Source organism: Mus caroli, chromosome 16 (assembly GCF_900094665.2).
Source record: "Mus caroli chromosome 16, CAROLI_EIJ_v1.1, whole genome shotgun sequence".
NCBI lineage: Eukaryota > Metazoa > Chordata > Mammalia > Rodentia > Muridae > Mus > Mus caroli.
Genome location: NC_034585.1, coordinates 18683462 through 18695893, shown reverse-complemented (window position 1 = coordinate 18695893; position 12432 = coordinate 18683462). Strand labels below are relative to the sequence as shown.

Here is a 12432-nt window from a genome sequence, read left to right as displayed (position 1 = left end):
GCCGCTCATGAGAGAACAGCTTCACACATTAAAGACAGCAGGTACCATCTAGCATGACTCCTAAATGCCACTTTATCCTGCTTGCTCTTCATAGCCAATGCCTTTGGGAGCTCACTGCCCTTCCATAGCTGGATTTTTAAACAACTGCAGAGAATTCACCCTGAAGATCAGTCCCTCCACCCGCCTGACTTGCTCCTTCCCTATGCCAACAAAATGGAGTGGTGCTTACCCGTCCATAGGGGAAAGTCATCCACACTTTCAGGGATGGTTTCAACCCAATGACCAATATCTAGAGGAGAAAGTACATATGATTCTCATCATTTACCTTGCAGCTCTCACATGGTGTTCAAAGTCTCTAGAGCTAAGGGCTCTGTCTTCTAAGCATACCTACCTTTGTTAAGGACGCCATGGCCAGCAGTGAGAACTGCGTGATGGGATGGTCTTTCAGCTCAGGCTTTGAGTGCAGGGGCTCGATGCAGCAGACCTCACCCTTGGAGCCGCTGAACAGGCACCGAGACTCACACGTTCGCACGCCCATCACTCTCCTGAAAATGTAAGACATTCACAATCGATTCAGAGATAATCCAAGACACTGTCACCTCCACCTTGACTGACTGCAGCCACAGTCAGTTACACAATCCACAGGATGGTAGCATCTTCTCACTACTCAGGACAGATCTGCCACTCTCCTAGCAAGGACATTCTACAGACCTGCCTCTGTATGAAAATATAACAAACTCTTTACTCATGTCTTGGCTCTTGCCTTCATTCCTCTCCGAATGCTGTCATCCTGATAGCCATACTCCAGCCACACTGGCTTCTTCGCATCCCCGCTCATGCCTGCCTCCTGGCCTTGTGTGGATGAGTCTGCCTGGGGTTCTTCCAGTAGAGTTGTCACTTGCTGACTCTGATCTCTCAGGTGGTCCCTCTCTCGGGTATTACTTTCTACAGAAGCCTTCCTGAGTTACACCCAAGTGCTTGCCTGCACAACGGTCTGTCCTCTCACACGTGTGCACCTACTGAGGGTATGCTATTTCTCTTTCTGTTTGTTCCTGACTCCCTGTGCTTACCCCAACTATTCGGTTAAGAGTCAGGACCTTCCTGTTTTCTAACTCTAGCTCCGGTGTCTAGAAACAGGAGATGCTCAGTAGACATCACCCGGGTAAATGAGCCGTATTGTCTCAGCAATTACCTTGTACCTCGTATTTAAGAAGTTATGAAAAAGTAAGAAACAAATATGGGCTGGAGAGATGGTTCAGCAGTTAAGAGCACTGGCTGCTCTTCCAGAGGTCCTGAGTTCAATTCCCAAAAACCACATGGTGGCTCACAACCATCTGTAATGAAATCTGATGCCCTCTTCTGGTGTGTCTGAAGACAGCTACAATGTACTCAATATATCAATAATAAATAACTTTAAAAAAAAAAGAAATATAGACATTAACCTTAAGAATTTATGGAAACAAAATACACATTACACATTTTATTCTACACTTTTTAAACCTTGGCTTCACAAATATTCTTCAAGGTGGTTAAGACAATTTTTGTTCCTACTTAACAACTAAAACGGGTCAACTCTAAGACCAGGAAACCCTTTTGTACTTATATGTTATAACCAAGGGGGCTTGGAGCCTACACTAAAATTAGTGAGCTATCCAGAATAGATTCTAACCTGACAGCACAGAAGAGTCCCCTGGGGAGTTAGAATCTAGAATCCCAGTTTGGCCCAGGTCTAAACTCCCTCATGTTGTATAAAGCTCCCCAGGTAACTGTAACAGAGCCAGAACCCATCTGCAAACACCTGGACCTGCCAGACGTCCCCATGTTCAATTTCAAACCATTAAACTGCAAATCTTTCCATTTTTCAACAAAGGTCCATTAGTCTCTTACTTAAATGTTAGTTCAAAAACAGAGCCTCCGCTGTCGTTGCAAATCGCAAGAGTTGGGTCATCTGTGAACTAAACAGAGAAGGACTTTACTTTCTTAAAGCAATCAGGCAAGCGTAGATCATGAGGGAAAAAAAGTACAAAGTTTGAAAACAAAATACACATTCAATATCTAAAATAACACAGATTTGGTTCATCACTGTATGTGTACAAATTGTCCTTACTTCCATTAATATTAACTCAGCATCGTTAAGGAACTGAGCCTTTCTAAAAGCAAAACGGGGTGAGATGGCACAGACGGCACAGGCGCCCATCACCAGGCCTGAGGACAAGAGTTCTATCTACCCCTGAGGATCCCGTGGTAGACGTAGAGAACGGTCTCCCACAAGCTGTCCCACTGTCCACAAGCACAGGGTAGCACACACCCCTCCCTGCAATACACACACAATAAATAACACTTGTTCTAAAAAGTAAAACAAACTTTCATCAGGATAAAAGGGGAAACTAGCTCGAGTTGATAAAAACCCTGGTGTTCCTGCCTTGGTCCTTACATTGAGGGTTATAACTGGTACTAAGTGGGCAGGACCAGGCAGATACACTGCCGCTGATGACTTTTTAATAAACACAGCCACGAGTAAGATTCTTGGGTCTTTGGAAAATAAACTCGCTTGAGTAAGTGTTCTGAGTGGCCAAGGAGCGCAGCCACTGTATCTACAATAAACTCTTCCTAGTGTCTATCTGAATGGCTGTAACCTAACTTGCAAAACTCAGAATAACAGCTTTCACAGTGAGACAGTTCCAAGGTGAGGTGCATTACGGTAAATGCTACTGGATGCAAAAGGAAATGATGGAGTTTGTGTCATTTACAGGGACTTGCCTCACAATGCCTGAATGAACTTGAGTTCACTCTGAACCGGCCACTTTTACTCAGAGATAGCTGAGATACAAAAGGTGGCTGTACAACGCTCCCTCAGTCCCACATCCGCATCTGCATCCCTGCTCCCAAAGCCTAGGGATGTGCAGTTATCTGCCAAGGGCAGAAGCACATGTTTGTGGATGTGTGTGAGATGTCTGTTCCAGTGCAGGAGAAGCACATTTGTAGACTTACACACGTATACTAACACACAGGATCCAAGCCTGGGCTGCCGATGATAGTCAGACCGTCTGGAAAAGGCTGAGTTACTTACTCAAAGGCAAGTAGATGTTAGTCCTTGACTCCAGTTACCCCGAGGCATGCACATCTCTCTCTGATGCCAGTGCCTGCAAAGCCTACTTTGAAACCATTCCCCAACTACACAGCTCCTGGAACTGCACTTTAATCTCAGCTGTGTCCCTCCGTTTTTTTATACGCCTATAATTCTTTTGTTTCTTATTCTATCACCCAATAATCTCTTTTTTTTTTCCTACAAAAAGACTAGTTATTACTTCAAGCAAACATTTATTGAGCAATTACTATGGGCAAAACATAAAAATAAGTGACGAACAGATTCTGATTTTAAAGATCTTAATATATTAAGAGAGATAAAACGTTGCAGGCAACAGTACCATTAGAAGTTGGCACGTGCTATAGAAAGAGATTGAGATAAATCAGCTTCGTGCACCGAGAGAGGAGAGTCTCTGACTCATCTTGGCTGTGTGCATCGTTACTGAACGCTTCAGTGCTGCTCTGTCACAGAAGACTTTTGTAACTAACCTAGATGCAGATCTACAAGCTCCAGATGCTACAGGCTTTAAAAAGCATGTGTGTGGATAAGAGAGCTGCATAGCTAAGCAACCAAGTATGCACATGATTAAATCTAGAAGAGCTGGGTTTAGAATCCCCTTGATAGAGTCCTTTACCTTTTATGCTTCTGAACATGGGCTCACCAGCATGAAAAGGCAGGCTTCACATGAGCTATAAATGAAGCCTGTTACCCAAGTCAGTTTTATGCTTTTCAGGCCTGAGAGTAAAAAGGAAAGAAACAATACTCCGGCCTTACCGCTTTCCCTTTAGAGGCCTGGAAAAAAATAAACCAAACGACTCACTTCTAAATATACTCTAAGCCCTGGCTCGTCCACAGTTGGCGCCTCAAACCTCGGGCACCGCCCAACAGTGGGCAGCCGTTCACCCCTCAGCAATAAAATCTTGGCCAATTGAACAAGGTAACGAGACCATTTAAAATCTCCATATGAGGTTTTTAGCAAAGTATTGCTTCTCTGCTGCCAAACTGAGTTGGCCTTTTTACTCTTTATTGCTAGACTTTAGTTAAACCTGAAGCTGTATATGTTCATACCAGCCCATCTCTGGCTTTTACCTTGAGAAAATATCTCATTGGGTTCATCAAATAATATCCAACTTCGTGTTAAATAAATTTAGGGGTTTCTGGTTATCAAAATATTTAATGTGGCTACAGAGGCTTAGCAATAAGGACAGTTAACACATGGAGTCAAGCTGTCACCTTGATGTGCAAGATTGCAGTCCCTGGAGGATGAGCATCTGTTATTGATCTGAGAAGTTTTCCACTGGCCAAATCCCACATGGTGATCTGTAAGACAAGCAAAGGCTTTAAAACAAATGTACTGCTTTTGGACTTAGGTATCCTGCCTTTTGGCTGAAATAACCCATTCCTCATCTATAAACATTGCAGGCAGAAAGCCATCAGGTTAAACACACCCACAAACCGAGACCACATTAGAGCACTGTGTCTTTACTCCATCCTCACTGCCTGCCTTCCTCCTTAGCCGATAAGTCACTCTGTTGAGCAGGGATTAAAAATGTACAAAAGGCATCACATCGAACCAGCTGTGATGCAAAGGTCAGGGAATGAGAGAAACCATGGCCTATCACCACAAAGAAGAAAATGCCAAAGCTAATGTCCAGGAGCGCAGCAATATGAGTGTATTTAAAAGTGGCCACAGAAGGTCAGGAGGTGGCTTAGTTGGTAAAACGCTTGTTTTGTAATCTTGAGAACCTGTGTTCAATCAGTACAACACATATGACAATGACGAGTGTTGGAGCAAGGCAGATGGCTCAGCAGTGAAGAGCGCCACTTCTCTTAAAGGCTCTGAATTCATTTCCCAGCATGCACACAGGAAGCACACACACTCTAAAATAAGTCTTTCAAAAGCAGGGGAAGGGGGCGAGGTGCTATGGCGTGTGTGGCTTGTGATTCCAGCCCTGGCTCACTACTCTAGAATAACTGAAGATAATAGCTAATGCTGTCCTTCAGACTCTACACACGTACACACCCAGGGATACACATACACACACACACACACACACACACACACACACACGAGCGAGTGCTCCTCAAAAACTAAATGAAAACAACCATGTTTATGTACAGCTACCGTAAGAGGACAGATTTATAAAAGGTGTCTACTAAGATGGACACTACTAGAATAGCTATAGATTCTAGTTCAGTCAGGAACAATTATTTTAAAAATCTACGTAAGACAAAGGTCACACTAATAAGCCTCAGGTTGGCACTAACAAGCATGTGCATTGCTTCACGACACACACATGCATTTGCTCTTTAAAATACTGATCTAAGAGATTCAGATGTTATTCAACATCTGTACAACTTACCTGTCCTTTAGCAAAGCCACAAAGAAGTCTTGAGCAGTCATTGTTGATGCTGAGGGCAGAGATGGCTCCATACTGCCCCCCAACACTGGTGCTACCCAGGCAGAGCCGCAGAGCTTGATTCTGATCTGAAGAAGGGAAGTGAGTTAGATACTAAGATAAGACAGGAAGACCTACAAGAAAACATAAACAAACTATCTCTAAGCTGCCTTATCCTACAATCCTAGATTTTTTTTTTTTTTTTTTTTGGCTATTTCTAAGATGTTAGGATATAGGGAAGGAGTATGTTTGTCTGTCTGTCTGTCTGTCTGTGTCTGTGAGTCTATGTGTGTGTGTCTGTGTGTGTTGTCTGTCTACGTCTATCTGTGTCTGTGTGTCTGTCTGTGTCTCTGTCTATGACTGAGGTATAGATGCCTGTATATGTTTGTGCAGGGGCCACAGAAGGATGTTAGACGACTTCCAGTGTCCTCTTTCCCTTGTTTTCTTAGCTAGGGCCTCTTGTTGAACTTAACATTCACTGTTCAGCTGGACTGGCTGTCCAGAAAGTTCCTGGGATCCACCTGCCTCTACCCCACAAAACTGGCATCAGAGAGGCAGGTTCAGCCGTGCCAGCTTCTATGTGGGTGCTAGGGACTTGAGCAATGTTCTCTCACTCACGCAGGAAATGTTCTGACCCACTGAGCCCTTCCCAGCTCCAAAGGACATTTTCTCTGAAAACTCCAAAATTCAAAATGTATTCATTTAAAAATTTGGCTCAGTGGTTAAGAGCACCAACTGCACCTCAGAGAACCCAGGTTCAGTTCCCAGCACCCACAAGGCAGCTCACAACAGTCTGAAACTCCAGTCCCAGGGGATCTGACACCCTCTTCTGGCCTTGACAGGCACTACACATACACTGCTGCATGTGCAGGCAAGAACACCCACATGCGCAGAAAACAACATTTAAAATTATTAAAATAGATTAAAAGAAAAGATTTTGTTAAATTCTACATTCATGCTATCCAGATAGAAAGGGTTGACCAAGCAAATGAACTGAATAATGAAAGCAAATTTTTAAAGAGTTAAAACCTTAGAAAAAAACTGTTTCTAAGTTTTCTTAGGAAAATACCTAAATACTTATTAAATGTTACTACCTAATAATTAAATGCAATTACTGTAGGTCCTCTCCTAGGCAGTGCTCATTTTGTATAGTGTTCATGAATTATACCTACTTGAAAACAACAAAACAAAACAATTTAATGGCAGCTAGGATGGCGAATGCTCTTAGAGGAGCCAGATGTGGTTCCCAGCACCCACAGGATGGCTCACAATCTGATAACTCCAGTCCCAGAGATCTGACACCCTCTTCTAGCCCCATCCAAAATTACACTACTCAGGTAATTTTTGTGGCTGTAATGGCGCTCGGGGAGGCCTGAGATGATTGAATGGCTGTCCCACATCTGACACAGAAAACACTCAACATTTTCTAAGTTATTTAACTCCCAAGGTAAATATTCAGAAACAGTAAACCCATAAATATACAAGGTCTGATATATTTTAAAAGTCCTATCTGTATTTCACATCCAGGATTATATAATAAATTAACCCTAATTATTAAAACCTTTTCTACAGTTTCTTACCTCCAATTAGGACATGATTTTTTTTTCTTTTATTCTTTTTTCTTTTTTTTTCTCTACTGAAACTGCCTACAGCTCATGTTGTTCACATACCAGGAGTCACAGCTGACTGTGACTGGGCAGGGGTATTTTATGTGTACTACTAATTTGTACAGGCAAGACATGGGCTAAAAGTAAGAGGGCACAGAACTGATACTGAAATCTCATTCTAACGTACAAGTCCCCAAGTCTGGGCTCCCCACCTTCCAGGCAGAGTAGTGTCCAAATAGCACAGCCGAGGCTCTCTGCAGCCCTGCTATGGGATTCAAGCCCTACAGTACCGAAGCACCAACAGATTTGCTGTTGCTTTGGATCTCACAAACCTCAGTTAAGTGTTCTTACATGGCAGAGAACCAGAAAACTGTGAAATCCAATCAAATAGATAGTATACAACTTAAGAATAAAGGAAACTACAAGACTGGCAATGGAAAAAAGAGGAAGGGGGAGGCATATGCAGCTTGCACAGTAAAGACCTATACGTGGCCGGGTGTGACGGTGCACACCTATGACCCCAGCACTCGGAAGCAGAGTGGAGAGGATCAGGAAGTCGAGACAGTCCTTGGCTACATACTATGTTCAGAGCTAATCAGGGCTACACGATACCCTGTCAAAATAAAAACCATGAATGCCTATGCTTCCCTACCTACAGCTCTCACATAATAAAAACTAGTTAGGAGAGGAAAGAAACTAAATTGCCAGCCTTTGTCACTTCTGAAATATATGCTAACTTTCTATGCTACAGTCCCTGTCAGTGAAAAAGAGTTGTTTGTTTCCATGTTTTTGTCTTGTTTCTATACTGTCCATGGTAAGGCAGCAAGCCTGTGAACCCTGGATGTCAATTTCCCCTCTGCTAATGAGCTATAGGCACTACTGCTATACACGTGAGCAATTTCAGGATGTTCCTTAGCTCTCATAGCCTCTCACCTTCATCTATGGCTTCATGGAGAGGACAGTCTATTAAAGTCAAATAATTTACACAAACGACCAGTTCAATGCCCCTCAAATATGACTGGCTTTACAATAAAAACTAATCTAAGGTTACATTGATACACAATACTTTTAAGGTAGCAAAGACAGTGACAGGAGACAGACTACATATAAAATATAATCTACTTTGACTCCATAAAGCTATCTTTCAGTTTTTATTTTTTATTTATACATCCTATTGTTATGGTACGCTAGCTTGCTATGTGTCTAATACCAGAAGTAGCTGTTCCATGGGAAGAAGGTCGGGGTCTCCGCAATCACAGGGGCTAGACATTCTGCACTCCAGATGAATCCGCCCACGGCGGGGAGTGGTGGGCTGGAATCACATACAGCCTGGTTAAGACAGTGACAGCTTGCAGTCACAGTGAAGGAATAAAAGTGTGTCCACAGAAGAAGGAAGATTTGGGGTGAGCACTGCCCGGGAAAGCTTGCTCTACTCCCCCTGCATCCTGAAGCCTCCTCCTTCTAGCAGAGCACTAAGAATGTACTAAACTCATAGTACATCTACTTTATGAAGAACTATAAACTACGTCTGGTTAACACTGTCAATTTAGCATTCTAAAACAATGCTGATGTTATCAGCAGGTGACTATCACCCCGCCCCACACACACACTTCGAAGTTTGACATGACAATCTGATAATTATCATGTGACACAAATGCAGGAGTTATTATCAGAAGTAATAATATAGCTCACAAATTAATTTAAGAGGACTCTAAGTCCAGAATCACAAAAGGCACAGTAGCTGGGTGTGGTGAACCATGCCTATAATCCCAACACAGGCTGCACAGGCAAAACTGAGGCAAATTCAAGGCCAACTTGTTCTACTAGCAAGTCCCAGGGCAACCAGAAATACAAAGTGATACTTTGTCTCAAAGCAAAAAACAAAAAAACAAACAAAGGCTCTTTGGCTGTACAGTGAATTACACTTGGTTTTCATTAGTACCAGAGGAGCATCCCTAATCCAAACAACCAAAGCCTGAAGTACTCGGAAATCCAATCTGTTCTGAGCATCGGACTGACTTTCCAACACTTGATTTTGGAGCATTCTGAATATTAGAGTTTTAAAGTAGGGCTGTTCAGCCTGTGACGTCTATACAAATATTCCAAAATCCCAAAAACTCAAAATCTACAGCACTCCTGACACCAATCACTTGGCTAACGCTCAAAGCACACTTTGCTTAGGCTTGACCTCATGCTAAACTTAGCTGTAACATGAAAAAAAGAGCAACGAAAAGCCACAATTACTTAAAATCGAAAGCTGAACATACTTCAGGAATTTTTCTTTCCATATACTAAAATGAACCCAGTCCTCTGCATCTTCAAACTAATGTTTAAATTAGTCTCACAGACAATGAGAAAAGGAACTAGTGACAAGGAGTCAAATGTACTGGCAAGCAGGGAAGTCTACCCTGTCAGTAGTCACTACTCTCAAGTGCTATTTTCTTATCCTTTATTCATTCACACTGTAATGAGCTCTAGGCCCAAGAGAAAGTAAAACAGGAGACCTCGTTATAAACCACTTGTCACCCCGATGTAAAGTAGCAGACCCACTTTAACTGCAGAGCTCATACAGCCAAATCCTTATTCCTCCTGTGAAGCTCTCTAACCAGGCTCACTGAATCCCATGGCTCCCTGGCTACCTTCAGGAAAGCTGCGTCTACAGAAGAGCCAGTGTTCATTCCCACGCATGCATGCCACTGTGATGCCAGTGTACTTTAAAAACACAAGCAGCCCATTAACTGACAGACCAGAGTACAAACAGAAGAGCCTCAGCTGCCCTGAGCACAAAGCAGGTGTTTCAGAAACGCCTGGAAAAGGCCAGTTACTTCACAAAAGTGTCAAGAAACTGGATAGCAACAAGGTAACATTACATTAAAGACTGAAGCAACATTGTGTTAGAACGTAGAATCCTGTACTCATGCATTAACTGAGAGGTGTTTAAATCCTGAGTGGCTCATTACTGATAAAGTTTATGACAAAAATAACGATACTGCAGACCTCCACTGGATGACACAAGCTTCAAGTGAAGGCTCAGAACTGTACGAAAAGACTAGAGGAAACAGAACATTCTGACAGCTACCTAAAGGAATCCCATATTTTTAGCTAAAATAAAGCATTTAAAATATGCATATATTTTGAGTTTTTCACAATGCCTGTTTTAACCAATTTTTAAGTAGTGATTTATTTTTCTTTTCTAAGAAGGCTTAAGTGTAATTGACAATACTCGCTTTCAACATTAAAAAGCTCAAAAGAAAAGGAACTGTTCATGCATACCAAATTTACTATACCTTTTCCTTTTGAATCCATGGAGAAAAGATCAAAAGAGAGGGAGAAAAGGCAAGAAATCAGTTCAAAAGTTCAGAGAGAAATGCAGGTGAGTGGTGAGCTTTGTTTATCTGCACGAGTGACAGACACTGAATTTGCTTAAGAGGTGTTCCTAATGTTTGTGGTAACAATCAGGGATTGGCTCTGGGGAAAGAGAAAACATGCAACATTCAAATTAGAGCACGGTAAGCAAAGGCATGATCCAGTTAAACAGAAACAAAACAATTCAGAGACAGATCACCAGTGCACAGCAGGGACGAATGGAAACGGAGGAGGAAGCCCTATGTAGGTGAGAAGCACACAAGACACACCAAGTGCCACCCACTGTAACTGCACAGGCCTTTCAGACATGTGGGGTCACTGTCTTCATGACTCGGACCTGTTCCACAGAGACCCTTATGGTGATCAAAGTCGGTCTTTCTGTTAGGGTTCTTCTGTGATAAACAAAGGCAGGGTTTCTCTGTGTGGCCCTGGCTGTCCTGGAACTTGCTCTGCTGACCGTGTTGGTCTCCAACTCAGAGACCTGTCTGCCTCTGCCTCTATGTGCCAACACCACCCGGCAACCAAGCCCGACGTCTAGTCTAGATACGTTGTAGTATCTGACATTTGTTTCTGAGCTTTTTAGCATATTTGAATGCATCTGTTTGAAAGCAATGTCCAAACATCTGTCTCTTACAAACAAGCAGTGCAATGTATTAACTGCACTGTTAAAACTCAATGTAAAACCAGAGTACCGCTGTTCTGCCACAGAACGTCCACTCTGGCACACTGTCTTCCGTGTGAAGTCATAAGAAAAGGTTGTTTCACCACATCTACAGAAAAAAACCCTGAGGAATTTAGACAGACAGCAGGCAGGTGCAAGGCAATGAGAGACAGCATGATAGCATGCACTCTTTCGTGCTAGCAGACTTGTCTGCAGTAAGCACTGCCCGGAGACGATAAGCAGGCACGCTCTTCTGACCTCTGGATTAGCGCCGAGCTGAGGAAAAGTGACCACTACTGAAGGGAAAGGAAAACACCGACATACATCCCCTGGCAGATAAGCATGCCAGTATGCTCTGCCTGCCGTCATCTTCAGCCCTTTTTGCATTTCTTACAGTTCTGCCTCTTTTCTTTCAGGAAAAAGAACTGCTTAAAACGCTGGAGACTGCCGATCTAGGAGCAGTATCATAATTCTGTGCACATCCCTTAGCCCTGGCCTCAATCGCTTCCTGCACATGACGTTAGAGCACTGCAACAAGACGGTGAGAGCCTACCCCGGAGTCTAATGATCTAATAAATTATAACCCTGAAGGAAACAAGGCTCTCCCACCTACCGGAGACCATGCTCATAGAGTTTTCTGGAAGGCAATAAAGCAGGAACATGAAGTCTTTAATGCTCATGTCCCAGACCACTTGCAGGAACTTGTTTTAAAAGTGATCATATGCAAAAAGTACAGAAACACAGCTGCACGTGACACTACTGTTTAGAAACAGTTTAAGTGGCTTTCTTGAGCTATGAATCCATTTGAAAGGATGTTGTGTGTCCATTAAAACAATGTTCCAGGCCCGTGCTCTCAACACTGGGAGGCTAAGGCAAGATGGCCACCATGAGTCTGTGGCCTGTCCAGGCCATATAGCAAGTTCTGGGCAAGCCTAAGCTACACAGTGAGACATCTCAAATGAACAAAGAAGATGCAAATATGGAAATGCAGGGGAGGAACTGCTGTAAACGAAAGAAGGCTCTAATTATCATGGTCTCACTAGGGAGTATGCACACACTTATATACATATGTGGGACAAAGGCTGAATGGCTATCAGAAGTGCTATATAGATTATCCCTAGATATTAGAATTTGACATTTTATATTTTCCAACTTGTGCACACCTATGCTTTTGTACATTTTCTACTATAGATACGTATCAATTATAAAGAAAGAGCTACCATTTAAAGATTCAATTCTAAAGTTCTCTCAGGGAAATTACACTTGGGTTTCTAATCTTCTGCTTTTCAAGAAATAAAACAATTATTTAAA

At 42.7% G+C, this 12432-nt stretch overlaps 1 protein-coding gene across 5 annotated transcripts in view; it reads right to left on the bottom strand.

The window, feature by feature from the left end:
* Nucleotides 1-12432, bottom strand: part of Vps8 (VPS8 subunit of CORVET complex) — a 212540-nt gene that overhangs the window by 171280 nt on the left and 28828 nt on the right. For 4 of the 5 annotated variants that reach the window (XM_029470466.1, XM_029470467.1, XM_029470469.1 and 1 more), the window contains exons 8-13: nucleotides 10382-10387; nucleotides 5452-5576; nucleotides 4322-4408; nucleotides 1888-1955; nucleotides 392-545; nucleotides 230-289 (exon numbers count right to left, since the gene is read on the bottom strand). In XM_029470466.1, the coding sequence (XP_029326326.1) occupies nucleotides 230-289; nucleotides 392-545; nucleotides 1888-1955; nucleotides 4322-4408; nucleotides 5452-5576; nucleotides 10382-10387 (500 nt within the window). The remainder of the gene's footprint in view (nucleotides 1-229; nucleotides 290-391; nucleotides 546-1887; nucleotides 1956-4321; nucleotides 4409-5451; nucleotides 5577-10381; nucleotides 10388-12432) is intronic. The other variant, XM_021184755.2, reaches the window with a different exon arrangement.